This window comes from Alligator mississippiensis, chromosome 2, assembly GCF_030867095.1.
Source record: "Alligator mississippiensis isolate rAllMis1 chromosome 2, rAllMis1, whole genome shotgun sequence".
In the NCBI taxonomy this organism is placed as follows: Eukaryota; Metazoa; Chordata; order Crocodylia; family Alligatoridae; genus Alligator; species Alligator mississippiensis.
In genome coordinates this window covers 49,536,327-49,562,939 of record NC_081825.1, presented here as the reverse complement: position 1 = coordinate 49,562,939, position 26,613 = coordinate 49,536,327, and the positions used below count along the sequence as shown (strand labels likewise).

At 46.6% G+C, this 26,613-nt stretch overlaps 1 protein-coding gene across 1 annotated transcript in view; it reads right to left on the bottom strand.

Moving 5' to 3' along the window:
* Positions 1 to 7,863, bottom strand: part of PGM2 (phosphoglucomutase 2) — a 38,878-nt gene extending 31,015 nt beyond the window's left edge. Inside the window, exon 1 of the mRNA XM_006278122.4 lies at positions 7,734 to 7,863. Coding sequence (XP_006278184.3) covers positions 7,734 to 7,790 — 57 coding nt within the window. The 5' untranslated portion in view covers positions 7,791 to 7,863. The remainder of the gene's footprint in view (positions 1 to 7,733) is intronic.
* Between the last annotated feature and the right edge of the window lie 18,750 nt (positions 7,864 to 26,613).

Here is a 26,613-nt window from a genome sequence, read left to right as displayed (position 1 = left end):
TTTGGGCCTTCAACATTGTTGTCATGATCTGCCTATTTGTGGGTATACATTCTATTCAATGTCAGTGTTTCCCCTTACTTATACAAAACTTCTTTTCATTTGCGATCTTCTCTCCAGATACCTGCCTGGGTGAATACTGAGTGATCCAAGCTGCTGCTGCTGCTTTTGTATTTCGTGGGCACTGCAGAACTCTTCAAACAAGAAGCTAGAACACTAGCCTTTTATTTTAACCAAAATAAACATTAAAAAAATATGCTATATTACATCAGTTACCTCCTTCTACCTTACCCCAGAAGAAAACTTGATCTAATCTGAAACAGTTTCTCTTTTCTCCTCCAGTCCATCCTTCTCCTCTCCTGTCAGAATCAATCATCATATTCCCTTCTCCCGCCAATATCAATCGTCCAAATAAGTTATCTGGATTCCATCCACGTGTCCAAACCTGTGTGTATCTGCATTCAGTGACACTATTTTTTGATCTTTTGTTCAAAATATCCTTTAATACAATTTGCTTAAAATAATCTCTCATAACATACAATTTCTAACTATCAGACTAACCTACTGTAAGCAGACATTTTCTGGGTGCAAAGCTCCCCACTGAGTTCTGAGGTCCAGAAAGACCAGTCAGCCATACCTCATTCTGTTTAAATATAAACAAAAGTTTACCCCCAAGTGTATATCTGAGAGTAGAAAGATGCTTTGAGAACAAATGTTTTTGTTGTGCATGTATTGAAAGAGTACCTTCAGAATCTACTAGCAAACTATGATTTACATGACTAGTTCCGATATAAGTATTTTTGTGCATAAGCATTTGCAAGTTTTGTAATAATTGTGATATGCAGCTTATCAGCAATCAAAGTTAACTTCACTTTGGATTTTGTAACTTTCTATTGATATTAAACCAACCCCCTTCAAACAAAGCAGTGTTTTCTTTGGATCACAGACAGTGGGTAAGGGTTATATTGGTTCAGATTGGAGTTGCTCAATAACAATTTTTTCAAGCTCAATAAATTAGAAACTGATGTCTCATGGCTCATCCTCCTTTTCTAACATGGCAATGGTCAAAGAGCATGTTAATCAAGAATGTCTGCAATGTTTGACATATTCTGATATAAATGTGATCAGTTATGATGATGCAATTATTACATCATCAGAAAAAGTACTACAAGGAATTTAGATTTTGAACAGTATTTTTCAGTTCAGGGCTAACTGGCAGCCCACCAGCCACATGCAGACCACAAAGGGTTGAGTTGAGGCCCCCAGAATCCCACTTAGTCACCCCTTCCCCTTCACCCACTGCAAGAGCAACTGGAGTCTTGGGGTCCCCCTCCTTCCTCCAGCTTCCATTTCCCAGGGGGTGGGCTGGTGCAGCAAGGGGGCTGAGGGTGAGGCCAAGGCTGTGCAGCAGTTGACGGTTTATTCCTGGTTCCTTATTCCCGGTTCCTTTTTCAAAGCTAATCTAGACCCAATGCAAACTTGTTATTAATGTATTCCATATCCTAAAGAAATAGAATTTCATTAGCTATGCATACATACTAATTAATATGTAAAATAATATCCCACATCAAGTACAGAGCCCCAAATGAAGGTCAGATTAGGATGGGATTATGGGGCAAAATACTTCTTGGGCCACCCCAAATTTCCTGTTGATGCTACAGGTATGAGGAGTGCCTGCATAGGTGTTGTGTGGCATAGCTGGGGATGGAGAAGAGTGCCGCTTGCACAGGTACATAGTGCAGCACAGTGGGAGGGTGCTTGCATGAGCATGTGGTGCAGCAGAGAGAGAGAGGAGATGCAAGTGCAGTCTAGGGGGGGCACCCATGTGGTGTAGCAGGGGAGTGTCCACGCAGCATGTTGCCCATAGCTTGCCTTGGTGCAGGTGCCACTGTGGGGCCCATGAGGTGTGTAGCCCCCTGACCACTTAGAATTTGGACAGCCTTGCTTTAGTTTATTATTTGGCATAAAATAATTGAAATAATTAAAACATCTTACACCAAGTCTGTTGTTTACCTGAGTATAATATGACTTTTTCATTTTAAAAACTACACTAAAAATGCTAGTAATTACATATTAAGAACTGGTATCTGATAGATCAGTAGTAGTAGTCCTCAGTGGGGAATCCTCATTTTCACTGATGTTCTGTAACCGAATATAAAACCACTGCTGATAATATTAATGGATGACTGGAGGATAGTAAGCAGTGAAGAGGACAGGGCAATCGCACAGGGCAACCCATGCTGTTTGGTAAGCCAGGGTCATTTATATAAAAATGTTTCTTACTGCAGCCAAATGCAAGGTTATAAATCTAGGAATACATCATACAAACACCAAGAGAGATTTAGAGGACATAGCGTTCAAAGAACTCCACACAAGTTTCCAGTTTTCTATTAGAACAAAACAGTAACATGCTGATTAAATTTAAATGGTCAGATCTTATTTCATATATATGTATTATATGTACATATATATGTAAATGAAATAAGTGGCAAAAAGTGAAATATTGTGACAAAAGGGCTCATGCCATTTCAGATGTATAGCAAGTACAGTAGCCGTAAAATGGAACAAGAGGCAATTTTACTTCTGCAGATAACAGTGCTGAGACTGATACTGGAATATTGTGTACAGCTTTGGTATCCACATTTTAAATAGGAAGCTGAAAAATTAGAAAGGTTGTGGAAGGGAGCCAACAAATACTTGAAGGACTGGAGAAAACCCTTTAAAGTGAGAAAAATAAAGCACAACCTTTTTGGCAAGCTAAACAGAAGACACACGTCTTGATTACTTTAAGTAATGACAGAGTGAGCAAAATTCTTATTAGCAGATATATATATATATATATATATATATACACACACACACACACACACACAGATGGACAGATAGATGTGTGCACACACACTATATAGCTAGCTAGGCAGATGGGTCCACATGTACATACATTATATAACTAGCTAGGTAGCTACACATGTACATGTTCACACGTGCGCGCGCATCCCCCCCCACACACACTCTCTTTCTAGGCTTGTCAGAATTGGATTTTTTTTTTTTTTATAACTTTGGCAGCAAAAATAGGTGTTATGTTTAAGCAATTATTTTGATTTTTAATCGATCTAAATTTTCAGGACCCCAAAAATTAGGGGTGCGGGTGATAGACAATTTACCAAAAGAGGCGGGCACCCTCACTCCCAGAGCTGTAGGATGCCCAGGAGAGGCAGATGCCTATCCAACCCCCACCACACCACCCCACCAGTTGTTAGGGCCCAGGGAGGACTCTGCTGCCACAAGGCTGGAGCCTTGAAAAACCATCCCTTTTGGGGAAGGAGTTTGTTTAAGCAGCCCACTTCCTACACAAGCAGTTAATTGCTTAATTGATAAGTCATTAGGCAGAAGGAACAGCTAACTGCCTAACTGACAAGTCATTAGGCCACCCATTGTTTTCCTCTTTAACCCCTTTGCCCTCTGTCTCTCTCCCTCTCTCTTTCCACTGTCTAGTAACAGACGTAAGGGTTCCCTGCTACGGTCCCCTTTCTATAAATTTCAGTTGTTACCCATGGAAATATGCTCCTGAGGGTCTGAGAGTGTGAGGTAAAATCTGCATTTAATCAATATTTATCAATAAAAATCAAATCTTGCCAGCCTAACTACATAGCTAGCTAGGTAGATGCCCATGCATGTGTGTACACAAGAGAATGAATCACCCATCCTTAATTGGGAGGGGCAGTCCCAAAATGTAAAGGTCAAGTCCTGGTCCTAGGCTGAATGACCCTGGAACAGCGTTTGTCCCGGATTCCCCTGGACGAACTATGGTTCCAGTATCATGTGCAGGGATCCAGGTTTTCCGTTTGCAGTGGAAAAGCATAGATTTTCTCCTTTGAAGGAGGAAAAGGTGGAAAACAGTAGGTTTCCCCTTGCAGGCTGGCAGATTTCAGGCCTCCAAGGGGCTGCTTAGAGCTGTGGGGAGCAGGATGCACGGGGCACCATGTGCATGCGTATGCACACACATGCACAGGGCCAGCAGCTCCCCCACCTGCCTGCAGGTAAATCTGTGTGCGGGGAAGGGGCATGGGTGGGGGGAAGACTGAGGTCCCCATGGTAAGGGAGGGAGTCAGGCAAGGTCAGCAGCTTGGCCTGAGAGCACTGCCCAAGCAGGGAGGTGTGCAGCATCATGAGGCCAAAATTGACGGTTTATTCCTGGTTCCTTATTTCCTGTTCCTTTTTCAAAGCTAATCTAGACCCAATGCAAACTTGTTATTAATGTATTCCATATCCTAAAGAAATAGAATTTCATTAGCTATACATATGTACTAATTAATATGTAAAATAATATCCCACATCAAGTACAGAGCCCCAAATGAAGGTCAGATTAGGATGGGATTATGGGGCAAAATACTTCTTGGGCCACCCCAAATTTCCTGTTGATGCCACAGGGGGACTGTCCCAAAGAACCCTGACCACAGTCCCGCCCGGCCCAAAGCACAGTTTGGCCGTGCCATGCTGCCAACGAACAGCCCCATGCCCACTATAATAAGCATAATGGCTTGAATAAGGAACTGGTTTTTGGGCTGGGATCATGGCTATAAATTCTGCTTGGGCCACTCCACAGCATACCTCAGCACCACTGGGGGACTCTACTGGACGCATCTCACTACAGACTTGCCTGGTCCAAAGTACGGTTTGGCCGTGCCAGACTGCCAACTGACACAACCCTTGCCGCTGTGCTAAATATATGGACCTGAATAAGGAACTGGGATTTGGGCTGGGACTATACCCAGAAATCCTTCTTGGGCCACCCCAGAACATGTCTCTGTGCCACCAGGGGACTCTCCTGGACATCTCTGAACAGAGATTTGCCCAGTCCAAAGCGTGGTTTGGCTGTACCGAGCTGCCAACTGACTCCACCCTTGCCACTGTGCTAAGTATGGGACCTGAATAAGGAACTGGAATTTGGGCTGGGATAATAGCTACAAATCCTTCTCGGGTCACCCCAGAACATGACTCTGTGGCCCTGTGGGACCGTCCTGGATATCTCTGACCAGGGACTTGCCCAGCCCAAAGCACGGTTTGGGTGTGCCAGGCTGACAACAGCCAGCACCCCAGCCACTGTGCTAAATACATGGGGATTTGGGGCTGGGATTATACCCGGAAAACCTTCTTGGGCCACCCCAGAACATGTCTCTGTGCCACCGGGGGACACTCTTGGACATCTCTAACAAGAGACTTGCCTGGCCCAAAGTGCTGTTTGGTCATACCAAAAGCATACTGCCAAAAGAGAGCACTCCAGCCACTGTGCTAAGTATATGGGTCTGAATAAGGAACTGGAATTTGGGCTGGGATTATAGCTACAAACCCTTATTAGGCCACTTGATGCTATGCCTCTGTGGCATCGGGGGACTCTTCTGAACATCTCTGATCAGAGACTTGCTCAGCTCAAGATGCGGCTTAGCCACACCAGGTTGCCAACTGAGACCACCCCCCGGACCCTGTGTTAAGTATATGGAACTGAATAAGGAACTGGCTTTTGGACTGGGATAATACCCAGAAATCCTTCTTGGCCACCCCAGACCACAACTCTGTACCACTGGGGGACTCTCCTGGACATCTCTGACCACAGATTTGCGTGGCCTAAAGCACAGTTTGGCCGTGCCAGGCTGCCAATTGACAGCACCCCAGCCACTGTGTTAAGTATATGGACCCAAATAAGGAACTGGATTTTGGACTGGGTTTATACCCAGAAATCCTTCTTGGGCCACCCCAGAAAGCATCTCTGTGCCACTGGCAGACTCTCCTGGACATCTTTTAACACAGACTTGCCCAGGCCAAAACACAGTTTAGCCACACCAGGTTGCCAACTGACTCCACACCCCAGACACTGTACTACGTATCTGGAACTGAATAAAGACCAGGATTTGGGGCTGGGATTATGCCCAGAAATCCTTCTTGGGCCACCCCAGACCACACCTATGTGCCACCGGGGGACTCTCTTGGACATCTCTGACCAGAGACTTGCTGAGCCCAAAGTGGTTTGGCTACGCCAGGTTGCCAACTGACTCCACCCCCAGACACTGTGCTACATATCTGGAACCGGATAAGGAACTGGATTTTGCACTAGGATCATAACCTTGGGCCACCCCATGCCATGCCTCTCTGGACATCTATGTCCAAAGTCCCTGGGGGACTGTCCTGGACATCTATGACCAAAGACTTGCCTGGCCCAGAGCAATGTTTGGCCGTGCCAGGCTGCCAAATGACACCACCCCCCAGACACTATGCTAAGTATCTGGAGCGGAATAACGAACTGGATTTTGGGCTACAAATCCTTCTTGGGCCACCCCAGAACACATCTCTGTGCTGCCAGGGGACACTCCTGGACATCTCTGAACAGAGACTTGCCTGGCCTAAAGCATGGTTTGGCTGTGCCAGGCTGCCAACAGACAGCACCCAAGCCACTGTGCTAGGTATATAAGTGTGGTGAGATGCGTCCGGTAGAGTCCCCCGGTTGCGCAGAGGTATGCTGTGGAGTGGCCCAAGCAGAATTTCTAGCCATAATCCCAGCCCAAAAGCGAGTTCCGTATTCAAACCATTATACTTAGTATAGCGGGCATGGGGGCTGTTAGTTGGCAGCCTGGTACAGCCAAACTGCTTTGGGCCGGGCAGGACTGTGGTCAGGGCTCTTTGGGACAGTCCCCCTGTGGCATCAACAGGAAATCTGGGGTGGCCCAAGAAGTATTTTGCCCCATAATCCCATCCTAATCTGACCTTCATTTGGGGCTCTGTACTTGATGTGGGATATTATTCTACATATTCATTAGTATGTATGCATAGCTAATGAAATTCTCTCGCTTTCGGATGTGGAATTCTTTAATGAGAAGTTTTTATTGGGTCTAGAGTAGCTTTGAAGAAGGAACTGGGAATAAATAACTGGGAATCAGGAATAGGGAACCAGGAATAAGGAACTGGGAATAAACAACCAAGTTCAGCCTCACTGTGGTGTCTGGGTGGGAATGCACAGCTGGTCGGGAAGCAGGACAGACCTGTGGGAGGCTTGTCTGGGGAACCAGCTCCCTGCTGCTGCCCGCACTCCCAGGGAGAGAGTGGGGGGGGGAGGGTGCCCCCCCAGATCTGTGCATGGGGTGACAGCAGATGCCGGCTGCCCACTGTGGGAACTGGCTGGCTTCTATGGTCCAGCAAGGACCTGCTGCAGGATGGTGGCACAGGTCTGGAGCCTGGGTGATGCTGCTGGGTGCCCCGCGCCTGCTGTGCCACCGTGATGAGGCGCTTCCTGCCTGTCCAGCAGCGGCAGGAGACAACACTGCACCACGACCGCTCTACTGCCAGGCAAGTAGGGAGCACCTTGCCATGTCGGTGGCAGCACCGAGCCTCTCTGCCGGGTCCCGCCCGCTGTGCCATGGACGGGGCAGCCCGCATCCTCCCCTGTTCTGCTCCTGCTCTGCTCCTGCGGCGAGGCAAGGGCCACCCGAGCACGACCCCAGCCTTTGCTTTCAGGAAGGGCGGCCGCCCCGCCCCGCCCGGCCTGGCGCACTGCACAGCGACCTGGTAGGGCCGGGCGCGGGGGACGCCACAAGCACGCACACGCCTTCGCCGGGAGGAGGCACCGCCGCGGGCCGGAGCGAGGGAGCAGCGGGCCCGGCCGGCCCGCGGGCGACATGACGGCCTCTACTGATGAGCGCGACACGGCCCGGGGGTGGCGACCGCGGAGCCCCCGCCCCACTCACCTTGTCCCAGCGCAGCCAGTGCTCCGCGGCGGCTCGGCCCGGTTGCACCTCCGCCATGCTGCCCGGCTGCTCGCGCTGCCGACCCCGCTGCTCCTCCCGCGGCGCCGCGCACGCCGAGGGGCAGGGCCTGCGTGACTGCGGGAGGCGGGACGGGGCGCCGCGCCGCGCCGCGCGGGGGCGGGGGCGGTGCCGAGGGGCCAGGCGCTTCTCGGCAGCAGCGCCAGGGCCGCGCCCCGCAGAGCGCCCGGCTCGCGCGGCTCCGCCCTCGTCTTCAGCCGGGAGGCCGCAGGGCCCGGCCTGTGAGCGTTGCGTGGGCAACGCCGGGCGCCGCAGGAGCGTTGCTGGTGTCAGGGCGGGCCGCATCTGGCCCACCCCTGCACTAGCCCCACTTCCCCGCCGCCCACATTGGTCCCACTGCCCTCTCTCCTCCCCAGCGCCCAGATGCCCACTCACTGCCCCCTGCTTGCTTGTGACTGCCCAGGCTCTGCCCCAGGGGAGCAGGCAGGAAAGGGTTAACCTGCTTGTCCAGTGCCCACGGCTGCGTTGCTGGTCTTCCCCAGGCTGAGCCCAGCTCAGAGAGCAGAAGTGGCAACAGCCAAAAAGGCAGGTTAATCCTTCCCTGCTTGCTGCCCCAGGACAGACTGTGCAGGCAACCACAAATAAGCAGGGAGTGGGGAGGGTAGCGAGCGGGCACCTGGGGAGCGGGGCAGTGGGCTCAAGCTGGACCAGTAGGGGAGATGGGGCTAGCGGGGTGTTTGTACCTTAGTGTAGCACAGATCGGAGAGAATCCTGCCCTGGAGTCGTGTTCCTTTGAGTGCTTGAAACTAGTTTCAGGTCTTAATGAGCGGACAGTCCATTTGCTGAGAGATCCAGCAGATGCACAAAATTGTTGTGTAACAAGACTCTAATACTGACCTGAACATAGGGTGACTGTAACAGACAACCCTGTACTAGAGGGAGTAACCCCAGGGAGGGGGCAGAGAGCAGAGTCAGGATAGGGGCAAGAGTAATTAAAACATTGGTTTTACTGAAGGGATCTACACATTGAGGAAGAGTTAAATGGTAAGCAGCAAGCTGGAGGGATAAAAGCACATGGAGGTATATGAAGGGCATGTTGTCCTCAGGGCACTTGGAGACTGAAGACTTGCAGTCACTGGAAGCCTCGCTGTGACAACTGATCGGACGGTTGAGGAAACTCGCAAGGGATCGGGAGAAGAAAAGGCGAGGAGAAAAAGTTACTTACCTTCAGGGTCCAATGACAGCGGGATTGCGGCAAGCGGAAGGACGCCTGATAAATCTGAAAGACAAAGATAGAAGTGGAGGGGAGGTCAGATCAAAGGGGAAAACCCCTTCTAAGGGAGGCAAGAGACGGGGAGGAATAAAGCGTAGGTGTGCCACAGACTGTTGTGATTGTAAACATTCATGCCAGGAGCACAATAAAACAAAATTTCATTTATCTCATGACTCATGTTATTAACTACACTATCTGTTGGGGATAATTAATTTTCTTATTCTCCCAGCATCTTAAGGCATGGCAAGAAACTCCCTGTGAGAGCGTATTTGTTATTCACCCCCAGACCCGCCACAGTGACCATATGGGACACTGCAAAATCCTGGATGCTGTTCCCCCCTTACTGCAGGGAGTCAACGTCCAGTTAATGACCCATTGTTCTTTACTTCACAGGTGTTAACGATCACCTATGAAGTAACAATGAATGTTAATGGGCAATTTTGCTGTCTTCTAGGGCTTCCTATTTCACAGTTCCTCTAGTTTTGCCTCCCTACCCTGTGCCCCATGCCCAGGATGCTTGTTTTAATTTTCACCAGCTAGCTGGGACCCGTTTGAAATCTGAGACTGTTCTAGCCAATCTGTGACTTATGGTCACCCTACCTGAAAGCAATACGCACAGACAAGGGATGATACATGTTCAGCTTAGCTGTGGCCAGAGATCTTGCAGTGGCTGGAGGAAACACTATGAGGACACATTGAAGACATTCCTTCAGAATGACATCAAGAATTGAGAGGAGCCAGCTGTTAACCAACTCCAATGGCTCTGCAACTTCCACCAAGCACCAGCCCATTTTGAGGTAAAGCAGCTTGCCCTCAAAGCAGAGAAGAGAGAGCGGAGGAAGGAAAAGGAAAGGAATCCCAGCCTATGGAAGTACCTGCAACTTCTACAGACACCTCCATAGCTCAAAGATTAGACACTTAAGTCACCTCAGGATCCATCGATGTAGTAGAGATTATCCTCAAATCAAGGGACTGCTGCTGATGATAATGGCGACGACAACATGTGTTTAATGACTGAAACTTGAAAACTAGAGCAAGTTACTGTCTCCCCTCTAGCTTGGAGCCTTCTATTCAACAGGATAAAGGCTACTCATGTTTGATGTTTGTATGAGTGATGGCAAATTCTCAGTGACATAGCCAAACAGAAGGCCTGTTCAGAGATGTACGTAGGCATTTATACTGTGGGAGTCTAAGAATAGTGATGAGTGCAGCAGAACCCTGAGTTTACCAACCAATATAGATTCATAGATGTAGGGTCCGAAGGGACCTAAGTAGATCATCAAGTCCGACCCCCTGCCCTGGGCAGGAGAAAATACTGGGATCATATGACCCCGGCTAGGTAATTGTCAAGCCTCCTCTTAAAGACCCCCAAGGTAGCAGCCAGCACCACTTCCCTTGGAAGTTGGTTCCAGATCCTAGTTGCCCTGACTGTGAAGTAGTGCTTCTAATGTCCAGCCTGAACCTACTCTCAAACAACTTATGGCCATTATTCCTTGTTACTCCAGGAGGTACTCAGGGGAACAGGGTCTCTTCCATTCCCTGCTGGTCCCCCCCGGTAAGTTTATAGATGGCCACCAGGTCCCCCCTCAGCCTTCTCTTGTGAAGGCTGAACAGGTTCAGGTCCCATAGCCTCTCCTCGTAGGGTCTGGCCTGCTGTCCCCGGATCATGTGAATGGCCCTCCTCCGGACCCTCTAGATGCTGGCCACATCTCTCCTAAAGTGCGACACCTAGAACTGGACACAGTACTCCAATTGTGGCCTGACCTGTGTCGCATAGAGGAGGAGGATCACCTCCTTGGCCCTGCTCGTGATGCATCTGTGGATGCAGGACAAGGTGCAGTTAGCCTTACTGACCGTGTCCTCACGTTGGTGGCCAATGTTCATTTTGGAATCAATAATGACTCCAAGACCCCTTTCTGTCACTGTGCTTATGAGAAGGGAGTTCCCCAGCCTAGAGGTATGCTGCTGGTTCTTACTGCTCAAGTGCAGTACCTTGCACTTGTCAGTATTGAATCCCATCGTATTCTCATTTGCCCATCCCTGTAACCTGTCCAGGTCCAGTTGTATCCTGTCCCTCCCTTCTAGCATGCCCACCTCACCCCAAATCTTCGTGTCATTGGCAAATTTAAACAAGGTGCTTTTTACCCCCTTGTCCAAATTGCTAATAAAGAAATTGAACAGTGCAGGCCCGAGGACCAAGCCCTGGGGGACCCCACTGCCCACATCCCTCCAGGTCGAATATGACCCATCCATCACCACTCTCTGGGTGCAGCCCCTCAGCCAATTTGCAATCCATCTGACTGTGTAGACATCAGTGTCACAGTCGCCTAGCTTTTTAATGAGAATGGGGAGGGAGACGGTGTCAAAGGCCTTCCTGAAGTCCAGAAAGACTACATCCACTGCAACCCCTGTGTCCAATGATTTTGTGACCTGATCATAGAAGACAATCAGGTTGGTCTGACAGGACCTGCCCCTAATGAACCCATGGTGGTTGCCCCTGAGCATTGTCCCCCCTGCTGGTCCTTCACAGATGTGCTCCTGGATAACTTTCTCAAAGAGCTTCCCCAGGATCAAAGTAAGACTAACGGGCCTATAGTTGCCCAGGTCCTCCCTCCTCCCACATTGGCTTTCTTCCAGTCTTCTGACATCTGGCCAGAGCACCACAAGTGCTTGTAAAGCTGTGCCAGGGGCCCCACGATAACCCCTACCAATTCCCTCAGAACCCTGGGGTGGAAAATACCTGGACCTGCTGATCTGAACACATCGAGCCCCCCCAGAAGTTCCCTAACTCAGTCCTCCCTGAGTCTGTCCTGAATCTTGGTGGGGGAGTCCCGGTCCCTGCGCAAAAAATGGAGGCAAAGAATTTGTTAAAAAGGTCTACCTTTTTCTTTGGTACAACCACCAGATTTCCAAGCGTATCCTGCAGGGGCCTCGTGTTACCCGGTGCCTTTTTCATACTCCCTATGTATTTAAAAAAGAATTTTTTCTTGTCCTTGATCCTTGATACAAGCCCTAGTTCCATATCTGCCTTAGCTTTCCTAACAGCCCCACTACAGACCCGAGCGATGGAGGTATACTCCTATTTAGTGATAGCCCCTCCCTTCCACTGGGTGTACACCTCCTTTTTGGCTTTCAGGCGTTCCTGAATGCCTTGGTGAGCCAGGGGGGCTTTTGAGCACTCTTGCCCCCTTTGATTCTCATTGGGACTGTCACCCCTTGGGCTCAGAGGATCATCTCCTTAAGGAACGACCACTCGTCTTGGACACCCAGTTCCCCTACCCTCCAGGACCCCAGTGTCCCTCCTACCATTCTCCTCAACTCATTGAAGTTGGCCCTCTTGAAGTCAAGAGCTACTGCCTTGCTGCAGGCCCTTGACACCCTGAACTGGATGGTGAATTCCAGTAGGCGATGATTGCTGTCACCCAGGTGGTCAAGAACCTGGAGTCCCCTCACCAGGTCATCGCCTGTGGCCAGGACCAGGTACAGCAGGGCATTCCCCCTGGTGGGACTGTGCACCTCCTGGGTTAGGTGGAGGTCCTGTATCTCAGCAAGGAACCTTCATGAGCAGTCAGACCTGGCTGACTGCTCCTCCCAGCAGATGTCCAGGTAATTTAGATCACCCATGATGACTACATCCCTTGCCTTAACTGCCTCTGCAAGCTGACCCGAGAATTCATGGTCCAGCTCTTCCCCTTGGTTGGGTGGTCTGTGGTAGACCCCCACCATCCCCACAACCCCCCTGTATTCTGACCCAGAGCACTTCAGTCTGCCCCTCCTCTGACCCCATCCTGTTAGATGATGATGTGTATTGCTCTCTGACGTAGAGCACCACACCCCATCCTTTCCTTCCTGTTCTATCCCGCCTGTATAGTCTATAGCCCCTAATGTTTACTTCCCAGTCATGGGATGAATCCCACCAGGTTTCTGTGAGCCCTACTATGTCCAGGTTTGTACTAGCTATCCAGAGGGCGAGTTCCTCTTGCTTATTCCCCATGCTATGAGCATTAGTGTATAGGCATTTAAGGCCCTGTATTGGTGCATGCACCACTCCCCGATTCTTAAGACTATTTGGACCCCTGTCACTTACCTGGGCACTCTTTGTGCATGTCACCTGTCTTGGCTGGGAGGTGTCCTCATGTCCTCCTGTGGCCCCATATGAAATAGTGTAAAGATTAGCTCCACCAAGACAGCAGTTGCAGATTTGAAATAGTTTCGTAGGGTACTTTCTGTTCCTATTGATTGTATTTTACTCAGGTTGGCTATAAGATAATTGGTTTTCTTCAAGGTCCTGGGATATTGAAGAAAAGAGAATAGGTTTTAGCCCTATAGCTATATACAGAATAGAGCTGTTGAGAAGGAGCTGTCATCCTGCAACACCCTCTAGGATTTCTTTGTGAGGGCAGCAACTCCCCTCTGCAGCCTGCACAGGCACACAGCTGGGTGTGGTGGGGGGAGGAGTTTGCACAGCGTGGTGGCTACTGCCACCATCCACCACCCTGCACCACTGCCACTGCTGTATGCAAGCCCAGATAACCAGAATTTTTAGATTCTTTCCAGTCCATGGCTGCTCCTCTGAAGGAGAACTGTATCTAGCCCAAGGCTACACTGGCTTTCGGCACCTCTTGCCCTCCTCCCTTCTCTGTGCTGTAACCAGCTGCAGCAGCAGCAGCTCCAGTGGCCAGGCAGCCACTCCCCGCCTTGCCCTGGCTAGGTCCACCATGCCCTGCCCCCCAGCCCACTGGGTATGTTCCAAGGCAGGGGGTGCTGCGCTCCTACCCAGGCTTCTGTCCAGCAAGGCTGTCTGCTAGCAGCTCCAACCCTGCAGCGATTTGCAGACCACACAGCCTGGCCCCCAGTGAGAGTCAAAGCTCAGGTAAGGTTCTCCTTACTGGTGGGGGAGAGGGTACAAGGGGAAGAGGGCCAGGAGCTGTGGGTTATCCAAGACTTGTTGAGCTGGGGCCTGGTAGAGGTGCAGGTGCCACTAATGTGTTTCTGTGCTGTGTTCCTGCATGCTACTTTGAGCTGCACCACAGCGCAGGTGGTGCAGTTCCTGCCCAACCCCAGTGTGGCTTCTGCCTGACCCCAGGTCCCCAGCATGTGGCCTGGTCAGGCAGAAGCCGTGCCAGGTGCACCCACATGGCCCAAAACAGCATGTAAAAATAGTGTGGCTCCGGCCTGGCTCAGCTATGTGCTAGGGACTCTGGGTGGGAGAGAGGGGAATATATCACAGCACTGGCCCAGCTGGGCCCAAATAACCCGCAGCTCCATACAGTTCTCCCTGCAACTCTTCCCTTGTCCCAAGTGCCTGACATGTGGCTTGGCCTGGATGGTGCTATGCTGGGTTCCCACATGTGGCTGGGGCTGTGTGGGGGCAGCTGGCATGGCTCCTGCCTGACCTGGTCACATACTGAGGACTCAGGGCAGGGGACGGGGTGGAACAGGGAGAGCTACAGGGACCGTGTGTGTGTGTGTGTGTGTGTGTGTGTGGATCTGCGTGCGTGTGTGTGTGTGCACATGCAGCCCTCAACAGTTCAACAAAACTCATTAAGTGGCTCTCCAGCCCAAATAATTGCCCACCCCTGGTCTATATAGTGCATCTCAACCCTGCCTTCTGGTCCTGTCATGTAGGAACTGAATATCATTTTATTGACATTTACCTTGTTTTTCTCACTTTGATTTCTAAATGTAATAGACTGATTTGTTTATATTGTACATAGGGCAACAAATGTAATAATGAAGAAACACCGGTAAAAAACCTGATACTGGTGAACAATGTATACTTGAAAGTTCTGAATTTCATTAAATATCCTTCATCGTTTCTGTGTTTGAAGCCTAAATCAACTCCCAGTGAAATCAAGCAACTGTTAAGATTCCAGATGACTTCAAGAGGTCATAAATATTGCCATGCTTACAGTGAATGTTTTTATTAAGAAAAAGTACTTCATAAATAAGGCACTGAACAATAAATACCCTTATAATAAATCGCAAGAAAAAGGAAGAACATCTGGATTGAAAAAGACAAGCTTATAGAAAATATATTTCATTAGAAAATACCTTCTACTACCTTTAAATTTCTTAATTCCTATATATTTGATCAAAACAGATTATATATACTATTGATCTGAATCTGAAAATAACTTAGGCAGGTATTTAGCAAGGTCACTAATAAAATGTTGCCGGTATATCTTGACCCAGAACTGCAGCATCATTGCTAGTCCAGTCATCAGCAGAATCTGCCAACATGCTAAAGTTTGTCTAATTGTGGTATCTTACTAACACATTAACAGTTTATCAAGGAATGGCAGTTTATAGAAGTGGGCTGCTCAATTCTATTCAAAAGATAAAATTTCAGTAAATTTCCAAAAATATTAATAACTCAGTCAGTCTGTGACAGTAATCTTTGGCTCATGTCACAATGTACAGATGGAATGATACTGAATGGTGTTTGCTTTTCATAAATATCTTTTTTTAAGCCAAAGTTGAAGCAAAATGACAGCAACTTGCATAATGACTATTTTGTATATATCAGGACAGAGTGGCACCTTAGAGACTAACTGATTTAGAGAGGCCTGAGCTCTCATGGGGAACAATACACTGTGCTCATTCCTACAAAAGCCTTTTTGAAACAGCTAGTCACTCAGGTGCCCTGCCCTACCTGACTTGCCTGACTTTAGGTTACCTTGGCTAAACACCTCTCTGTGTTAAGGAAACAGAAGTCTAAGCATTGATCCTAAGACCAGAAAGCAGGAATAAAATTATAAATTTACCAGGTAGCTGCATAATCTCTGGATTTGGGGAAATTTTAAATATTACAAATTCTACAGCTGCAGGTGTTAATGTGATGTTATACAGAAGAGGTCTCAAAAACCTTAAAGGGTGCTATTTGGCCCTAGTTCAGACAGTCTGCAAACAAGATTATTTTTTAAATATAGTTATCGTCTCAGTTCACTAATTGTCATTGGACATATATTTGGCATCTGAATTACATACCTGGTGCATTTTTTTCACAAAAAAAATAAGAACAAAAACACAAAAACCCAAGATAACCTGAGAGCAGGTGTTTTCCATCTTCCTGTTGGAACTTTGTATCCTCTGACACTGACTTTCAGTATTTCCTGGCATGAGTTTTCTATACCTCAGTTGCTTAAGCTGTAAGACATGGCTAATAATTACCTATTTTATAGGAGTCTTGTGATAATTGGTTAGTATTTGTACAGTGCTTTGGAAATATACATCTATTCCTAAGTGTTGTTGACTTGGTCAATTATGGAAGAGAGTCAAATCTACTGTAACAAATCAAAGGGACTGTGATAAGTAAGCAGGTGCAGGATACTAATTATTAGGTCTTTTTGCTGTCTGTCTTTTAGGCTGGTAAATATAGTAATGTCCGTGTTTAAACTATGTCATTATTTGACCATTCAGTAATGACATTAGTACTCAAAATATTGCAGATTTAAAAGCAAGGTACTGTATAGGAAATCTTTCTAATGGCAGACTATTTGGTGTAGGTTGAAATGTCATGATGTCATGAATATGTGTTGATTAACTGAGATCTTTTAAGGGATCCAAATGCTCTAAAAGAGAAAAGCCAAGTCATGGAAGTCTTCACCACTGAAGCAGCTGAGTGGAAATTTTCCAATATGGTAACATAAATACAAAACAAATATCTCAATTAATACAACCATTTGTTATTTTTAACTATTAAGTTTAACTATGTTCTCACCATGTTTTTCATTTAAAATGTGCTGTTTAAATCTTGTCAAATGGGTGAGGGAAATTGTGACTTTTAGCACTTGGGAATCTAAGGGAGACAATTTGGGATTGTAGGGTAAGTTGACACTGCTAAATTAGACTCACCTTCAGATTTTAGAGCCTGATTTAACTTCATTGAGATAAATGGGAATCTCAGGTCTGTTGTCATTTTACATTTTTAAACAGCTTAAAACATTGAATAAGTTGTCACTCACTACCTTTTTTATGGTAAATCTTCACTACAATGATGGCTAGAAATATTTTAAAAATAAAAGTTAGATTCTAGAAGTTCCACACAATATTCAGAGTCCTGGTGACAATGTTTAAAAATAAATGCTATTTGTCTTGCCCATTTTTGGAGAGAGAGAGGGATGGTAAAATCTCTGGCTTGAATTTTGGAAACAGTTCTCCATTTCTGCCATACCATAGAAACTTTTCATAGAATCATAGAAAATTAGGTTTGGAAGCGAACTCAGAAGGTCATCTAGTCCAACCCCCTGCTCAAAGCAGGACCATCCCAGACTAGATCATCCCAGCCAAGGCTTTGCCTATCTGGCTCTTAAAAACTTCCAAGGATGGAGCGTCCACAACCTCCCTGGGTAACCTGTCCCAGTGCTTTACTACCCTCCTAGTGAGAAAATTCTTAATATATATCCTAAACTTCCCTTGCTGCACCTTGAGACTGTTGCTCAGAGCTGTCCCTAGGGGTGTGCAGGCTCAGGGGCATATCAGCCCATGTGGGGCCAGAATGGGAGGGGTGACGAATGGCCAGAGTGCGGAGCGAGGGGAGCAGGTAGCGGGGCTGGAGCATGGACGGGGTGGCAAGCAGCTGGAGCGCGGAGCCAGCGGCATGCAACAGCCGTGGCGCAGCTGTCAGCGCATGGTGGAGCTGGTGGTGCACGGCAGCTGTGATGGTGCCTGGAAGGCACTGACTGCGGGCTCCCCAAAGTGCAGGGCTCTGCTGTTGCTCCTTGTTCTACCAACTTTTCTGGAAAAAATATATGGTTTTGATGTTACTTGATATTCCTTCTGGAAATATTTTTCCTGTGTTTTGTGAAGGCTGTCATTCACATTAGTAGCTTCCTTCCAGTTTACATTATTTGCTGTATATTTCTGATGACTGACTGCAGGCAGATCCTCAGTCCTTGGCCTATGATTTGTGAAAACATGGTTTTATAGTTTATTCTAGACAACACCTACTTCCAAAGTTCAAGGATGAATCAGTTTAGTTGCCTATTGGACAAACATAAAAGTTAGAACAAATTTTGGCGGTTTTTAATTGTGTATTGGCTGACTGCCCTTGCTCTAGGTGTTGCTTTACTTTCAAACTGGAGATTTTTTATTTTTGGAGACTTTATTTTCTGTTTTAAATTATTTGGTTGTGCTAACGTAAATAAGATCTTCAACGCTGGAAATAGTTTTTCCCCTATACAAATGACTAAGTGTTGATTTTTCATAGTACATTTGAAATACCATATCAATGGCTTTAGCTTTCTGGATCTACTACATAATACTTTTACTAAATTTTTTGTTTAAAAAATGTGTGATACAATAGTCTTCATACTTTCCCCAGTTCTCATGAAGCTGTTATTGCCCTTCATTTCTAAGGAAATTTGATTCTACATTATTTTGCATTATGTGGCTTCCTGCACTCCTAAAAAGATGTGTCAGATATGTTACACTGTTTCAGTCAAGTTACAATCAGGATTATGTAGTAATTGGGTTCTTGAAAATAATCCTAGAAGTACTCATGTTTTAAATCAGAGGAAAGTTCTTTTATAACAGACATGACTGGGTCAGGGTTTGGGATAAAGCTTAAAGCAGTTGCATCTTAATACACCGGACATTTTGCTGTCTTATAACTATATGCTTTGGTGATTTTGGACAAGTCCAAAAATTTAAACCCCTAAATAAGCCTGATTTTAAAAAGTGCTAAATATTCAGCAGTTCCCAATGAATGTTGCATTCTTATAGCTATACAATTGGGACATGGTAATGAAACTTTTTATAAAAAGATCACATTATGCCTGTAAATGCAATAGTAGCTTACAGTTTATATCAGCATCTGACAATGCTAAACTTGAATTATCACTTATTTTACTATCCAGCAAATGACTGAGATCACATGCATAAAACTTGGATAAACTATGATCACATGCATAAAACTTGATCATTAAGATCACATGCATAGGCGCATGGGCAGATCTGGGATTTTGAGAAGTGGGGTACAGATGGTGTGGCACATCATCATATGTGACACAACACATATTTTTCTCCAATTAAAGAAACATTAGATGCTTTACTAATATGCTAGGGGTTAGTGCTATACTGCAGGGGTTGTCAAGCAAGGGTGTGTGTACCCCTGGGGGTACTTGGACTAGTCCTAGCAGGTACGTGCAGGTGGGTGGGAATGGAGTGCCACCACATCTCAGGAGCAGGGCCGGAGCAGGGAAGCATGCACACGGCAGTTGTCGGTGCCACACACCAGCCCAGTGAGCTTCCCTGCCCTGCCCCGCCCCAGCCCTGCTCCTGGGAGGTGGTGGCACCCCATCCCCACCTACCCATTGTCCACCCACTGTCCGTGCCTCCTTGCTCTGTGTCCAGCTGCACGCTGCCCTTCCCCCCCCGCCCTGCTTGGCATCCAGTTACGCGCTACCCCCCCAGCGTCCAGCCGCAAACTACCCACCCCACTCAGCGTCCAGATGTGCGCTAACCCCCCCCCCACTTGGCATCCAGCTGCATGCTACCCCACCCTCCGCCCCCTGCTCGGCATCTGGCTCCATACTACCCCTGGCACTGGCATTTGGCCGTGCGCTACCCCCCTCCCCACTTCGCATCCGGCCACCAGGGTACTTAGACTAAAAAAGGTTGAAAACCCTTGCTATACTGCAGTGTGCACTAATTTGCTAGACTATATGTAAAGTTTTAAAAACCTACAACAAACCAGGTAAAAATAGTCAAAAGATATTGTTTATTAGTCCTGTAGTCGTTCTATTTAAATGTATACCTCTTATTCAGATTCATAAAACAAATTCTAGCCTTCTTGAGTGTCTTGATTGTGCTGACAAGGTTCCTTGGGTGAATCTGATATCTTTTATTAGACCAACCCAAATAGTTGGAAAATAATTATTAAGCAAGCTTTCGGGTTCAAAGACCCTTCGTCAGGCTAAGGAAGTTTCAGCCGTTGGTGTGTGCTCTTCCTGGATGGAATGAAAAGTAAAGAAGCCAGTGCCTGGGCTGGTATGCATACAAGACAGGTAGTCAGTGAAAATGTAGATTGAGGAGTCAATGGGTGAGACAGGCTGAGGCGGGGGGGGGGCGGGGACAGAGAGAGAAGAGGGATGAAAGTGGAGAGATACCTGGAGAGAAGAGGAATGAAAGTGGAGAGATACCTGGGGAGTCAGATGTCAGGCAGGTTATAATGTGTCATAAAGTCAATGTCTATATTTAGTCCATGATTTTTAGTATCCAGGAGGTTGATGAAGTGGAGTTCATAGGCTCGTCTCTGGGAAGTGTTTTGTAGGTTTCCTTTGAGAATCAGGACTGAGAGATTGGAGAGAGAGTGGTTTTCTTGTGAGAAATGTGCCCCCACCAGTAATTGGGTATTTCTGTCTTTGATAGATTTCCGGTGTGCGTTCATTCTGGTGCACAGTTGTTGTTTGGTCTCTCCTACGTATTTTCATCAGGGCATTTGGTGCATTGGTGACTGTGCTGGAAACCTGTCCTTCTTCCTTACCTATGCAAGCTTCTTACTGCTGACCAGTAAAGACAGTGCCACAAGATATGTGACATACCAACATAGTTACTCTGTACAAGAATAAACGTGACCACAACAATTGTAAAATCTATTATGGAATTTCACCGCTAAGCATTATTGGAAAGATCATTGCTCAGGTGATGCTTAGAAAACTTCAGCTCCTTGCTGACCATGGTGGGGCAGCAGACCTTTTTATAATATAGGTATATTGACTTTGGGCTGAAGAGCGAAGACTGCAGTTGTAACATCTATTGAAGCTGTAAATAAAATAACAGAGCTCAAACAGAGGCATATAAGACACTGGGGTGCTAAATTCCCACCTGCAGGCTAGATCTTGCCTCCGGGACTGTGTCATCAGGCTCACAGGTCCTTGGGGAGCCCTATGGACCAAGGCCCTGGATGCTGGATTGGGCACAGAAGGCAGCATGGAGCCCTGATCCCAGTGCACGGGGCTGGGCAAGGTTAGCACAGAGTCCTGACTCCAGCACGTGAGGCTAGGTAGAGACAGTGCAGGGCTTTGGAGCCTGATCACAGTTTACAGGGGGCAGCAGAGACCACACAGGTCCCAATCTGGGCGTGCTGGGTTTGATCCGGCCTGTGAAAACTGTCCCTGAAGAAAAGCAGAATCCAGAGTTTGAGCAGCATTCTTATAATTACCACTGCTCCCACTTCCAAAATTGCATTATGGAAATAATCTTAACTGATTAGTTGTAGCTGCAGCAGGAGTGTGATGAACTACTGAGTGTTGGGTGAAGGTTTAGAAAAGTGATTGAGGCCAGTGAAATGTGTAGCATTAAACAGAATAGGGAGAAGAGGATGAACTTTTAAAAGATCTATATTGTTTGCTTTTGATAGCTGTTGCATTTTAGCAATCTTGCTTGTTTATGACTTTTGGGGGGAATATGATGAGACTGGGGCCGATTTGGACTGCCCAGATTATTTTAATTGCAATTTGTTTTAAACAACTGTAATTTTAGATTTTGATCTGTATCATATTTCAACATGATAGGACCATACTGTGATGGCTTTTGGTATTCACATTACATATATACAAGCTGCAATCTTGGACAAACCTATAGATTAAGATTTTTTTTTACTTTATAAAAATTACAGTTGTGGTGTAGCAAAGATTTTGCACAGACAGTGGGCTTTGCAATATATATATTATGACCATATTTCATCTGTCAAATCTTAATTTTGTAGGAAATAATGCCCTCTGTAGGCCAATGAAGAAATCTGTTTTTTAGAAAATATTCCAGTACAATATTAACAGCAGTAGAAATGACCCAGCCCTCAGCAATTACTTTCCTTTCCAAAGAAAGAGATTGCTTATTTTTTTAGCTATGCATGATGAACTGGTGCTGTTCTTCCATAGGACTTTAAGCAAAAGTTTCCTTGCCTCATTTCTCAAATGTTTTTCAATGGAAATTAAGGTTGCTTGCAGATATTACGCCCCCCCACCCCAAACAAACCCCAAAAAGGTGCTTTACTTTAAACTCAGCACATTTCTGGGCCAATCCCATGCATGCCCAGAAGACGTACCTTAGTTAGACCCAGCTTCCCTGACATCTGAATAGATTGGGTGCTTTAGTGGGGCTTTTTTTGGTGCTTTTATCACAAGCAGGTCCAGGGAAATGATCCTTCCCCTCTATGCAGCATTGGTCAGGCCGCAGTTGGAGTACTGTGTCCAGTTTTGGGCACCACACTTTAAGAGGGATGTAGCTAGCATTGAGAGGGTCCAGAGGAGGGCCACTCGCATGGTCAAGGGGCAGTGGGGCAAGCCTGATGAAGAGAGGCTAAAGGGCCTGAACCTATTCAGCCTCCACAAGAGAAGGCTGAGAGGGGATCTGGTGGCCGTTTACAAACTCACCAGGGGGGACCAGCGAGAATTGGGGGCGGCTCTGTTCCCCCGGGCACTACCCGTGGTTACTAGGAATAACATCCACAAATTGTTAGAGAGAAGGTTCAGGCTGGACATCAGGAGACATTACTTTACAGTTAGGGCTGCCAGGCTCTGGAATGGGCTCTTAAGTGAGGTGGGTACACTCTCTCTCCTACCTTGGGGGTCTTCAAGAGGAGGCTGGACACATACTTGGCTGGGGTGATATGACCCCGGCACCTGTTCCTGCCCAGGGTAGGGGGTTGGACCTGATAATCTGTTTAGGTCCCTTCTGACCCTAAGCACTATGATGATACTATATTTTTGACCAAACATTTTGACATCTCTGCAGTCATCTGGGCCAAATCCTTGACCTTTAATGATCAAATTATTGAAGGTAATTCATATTTTTAAAGTGGTTTTCTTTTCTAACTGTTCTTGTAATATTCCACTACATGCTGTATTCCAACCAGCATGTCAATATGTTCTTCATACTGTTCATGCATGTCCAAAATATACAGTTTTAAGTGCAGCTAGAATACACTATTTCATCTCATAGATGGAAGTGAGTGATCATACTGATTATCTGATACTATAAACAGAACAAGCTAGTGTTAGAGTTTTCATGTCTGAGGATTTTATTTTGAGAAAGGGACTCTGCTATCATTAGAACAAGAGGATATTCATGAAAATTCAAGGACAGAGAGGAATGGCATACATAGATCATTGTGGGATGAAGGGAATGCCTAGCTATTCAGACTCAAATTTCACTGGGAACCTAGGGTCATGTTTTCTATACTAAGAAAAGTTTCCCCTTTTTCAGGGGACAGGAAGTGAGGCGATGCTCAGAAACATAGGGGAGCAATGCAGTGAAAGCTTTACAAGAGGGGAAAGAGCCTCAGTTATGCAGAAACCTCTCAGTACGAGCTCTGCATAACAAGTTTTCATTGTAGAGCCAAAGGATTGTTCCTCCTGAGGATCTGCATTGGACTTAGTACTGTGCTGAGCAACATTAACATTCTATCTACTAGTTGCCTCACTAGAAAATGGGGAAAGTTTCATGAAAGTGAAGAAGCTACCGATGGGGAAAAGGATAGGTGTCACAATGATAGGTACCATATATACACCTTATAAATAAAAAAAAAAATCACTCCTCACTTTAAAAAGGATATGAAGAAGTTAGAGAAGGTCTGGAAGTGGGCAACAAAAATGATAAAGGCCCTGGAAAACAAATGATATGAGGAGATATTGAATGAAATAAGAATGTTCAACTTATGGTTACTAAGAGGGGATGTGTTAGGTGTCTTCAAATAACTAAAGGGCTGCAATAAAGAAGAGGGAGACCATCAATTGCTGCAGGGAGTAGGACATGTAGCAATGGCTTGGAATTGCAGCCAAGTAGATTTATATTGAATACCAGGGAAAATTTCTTCACTGTTTTAAGAGTGAGGCAGTAGAAAAGGCTGCCTAGGGAATCTCCAGCATTGGAGGTTTTCAAGAAGAGGCTGCATAGGCATTGGGCCAGGACTGATCTAGGATGGCTATGCCTGGAGCGTGCTGTAAAAGGGCAACAATTGGAAGCCCAGGAACCCTCTATGCACAGATTACTGGGGCTAAGTACAGACAGTCAAGAAGCCTGAGGCTGAATCAGTTCAGTCTTTGCAGGTTAGTCTAAGCTGCAGTGATTAAACTGAAAAATAACTGAACATACCTTTACCTTTGATTCAGGAAATGCAGCCACATGCCTGAAGTGGCTCAGACCAGAAGCTGGGGAGCACTAGAGTGCAGCTCTCTGGCATGTAGCCAGCATGGGCTGTGTATTCACTTCCTCTTTTTGCTGCCCCTGAGGTCTCAGGGATTTGCAGTCTAGAATCACAGCAGCAGGATTGGGTTGCTCATTACTTCCTCTTTGTGCATCCAGGTGCCTCTGGAATTTGTAGTACACAGTCACAGCCAACAATAACTTTTAGTAAGTTTAGCAGCAGGGTAACTCTGTACTCAGGAAGGTGTGTTTAACCCCTGCTCACTGGCCCCAGACCTAAGCCGGGGTTTGCCCTTCCCCTTCCCCCTCCCCCTCCCCCTCCGCCTCATTCAACCCTTTTCTACTGGAGCAGACAGCCCAGCCCAGCCCAGCCCAGCGCAGGGCTGGAAAGAATGCTGGGATGCTGGGGGACTGATTTAACTTGAACCAGGAAGAGGTCTGAGACAGAAGTTTCATAAAACGGTTTATCTTAAACCAATTTCAGCCATTTTGAAACTGGGTTATGTGCACTGAGCTTCTGTTCTGTTACAGGTTTAAACCAGTTTCTGATCAGTTAAACTGGTTTACATGTAATATCTGTCCCTAGCCTGGGAGATCATGGGAAGAACTCTGCAGCCCAAAGCAGGTAGGTATTGGAGAGGGCAGCTCTCAACAGCAGGAGAATTAAGCAGATCTCCACAAGTGGCTTAGCTATGAAAGAAGATTAAAGGGGCAGGGAGAAATTTATGAAGGCAATAAACATAACAGAAAGGGGTGTTCTGGCTCTCCAGTTACGTAGTGTGATGTGCAAGTTGTTTGCTGTTACCAGGTTGCAGAGTAATGTGGAGGGTGTTGGATTTTTCCTAGGCTTCTGGGCTCTCCTGGTTGCCCCAAGGGGTTTGAAGGAACATTTCCTTTTCTGTTGTTACAGGTGTCAGGGGGTTTTCCCCACCCCCGACATTCCTCAGAAGCAATGTTTGTTGGTTGCAGCCAATGCTGGGGATTTTGACTGGGATCAGCCAATGCTTTTGCTGCAACTAAAACCCAGAGACTCCTGGGTAGAGGGTCATACCCCTCTGCTCAGAGTCAAACCAACCACTACATTTGGTATCAGGAAGGAATTTTGCCCTCTAATGAGACTGATGTGGAATGTAGGGGTTATTGTTCTTCGACCAGGGGCTATGGTCCTTTTCCTTGGACCTCTTGAGTGTATTTTAACAATCCTTGCAGTGGCAGGAAACGGACAGTACCCCCATCCCCTGGATTAACTTGTGGCAGGTTAGGATGTTTTTTGGTGTTTTAGGGCAACGTGCCTTTGTTGTTCTCTAGTTTTGGGAATAGTTTGAACAAACACTTGAAGGGGTTGGTTTGGTTAGGGATGATCCTGCTTTGACCAAGGGGTTGGACTAGATGAAGGTTGGGTGAGGGCCCTTCCAGCCCTATTTTCTATGATTAAATACCACATTTATTTAAATACAAGACAACCCCCCAATAATTAGATTCTATATATGGAATATTTATAAATTTGTTTAATTTTCCAGGTATAGTACTTGGTAATTGGAGGCTTGCCTTGAATTTATCCTCCCTCCCTGACTGGTACAGCAGGGAAAATAAATCTTAGTGTCAGGTAGCCCCCTTGCTCTCTATCCCTCAATTTCTTCCCCCATAGCCCCTTCCCCCTCCTTACTGTCAGATCCTACTTTCCCTGAGCACATGGAAGTGAGGAACAAAGTTGAAAACACTAACCTTAAAATAATAGCTGTAGTGATTTGCATATAGCTTTCAAAGACTTAGTTCATTCAGAATTGATATATTTTACCTTTTTTGAAACTGCTACAAGTTTTAGCACGGGTAATCCATAAACATTCTTTTAAGCAGCACTTGTGTACCTACTTATATATAGTGCAAACTATGCATCATATTAGTCCAAAGACAAAAAGCTCATAATTTACCATGTAGTTCACTGGTCTGGCCCCCAGCAAAGTCAACAGCATTTACAGCCATGGTGACCCTACAGGTCAGCACTGATGCATGTGCTCAGATTCCCCCCACAAAGGAGCCACGTGCTAATTAGCCCACCACCCGTGACTGAAACTGGACATTCTTGTCATGAGTCCTTAGATCCTCCAGAAATGTACATACAGATGGGGTGCAGGACAGCCTGATCTGGTTCCACACCTCATGGAGAGGTGGGGGTCACATTAATCATGTGCAACAGACTGAGAGAGGAGGCAATAGAGGGCTGCAAGCAGTTCACCTGGAATCCCTCTGTTGCCTCCTCTCTCAGTCTGTTGCACATTATGAATGTGACCCCACCACTCTACATATGGTAGAGTCCACTGAGCACCATCTCCTCAGTGTTGACTCTTTTTCAAGTCATAGTGAGCCACAACATTGAGGTTTGCCAGACATTTAAGGATTATGAAGAAACAGGAATCAGCAGAAGTGGGAAAGAAAGGT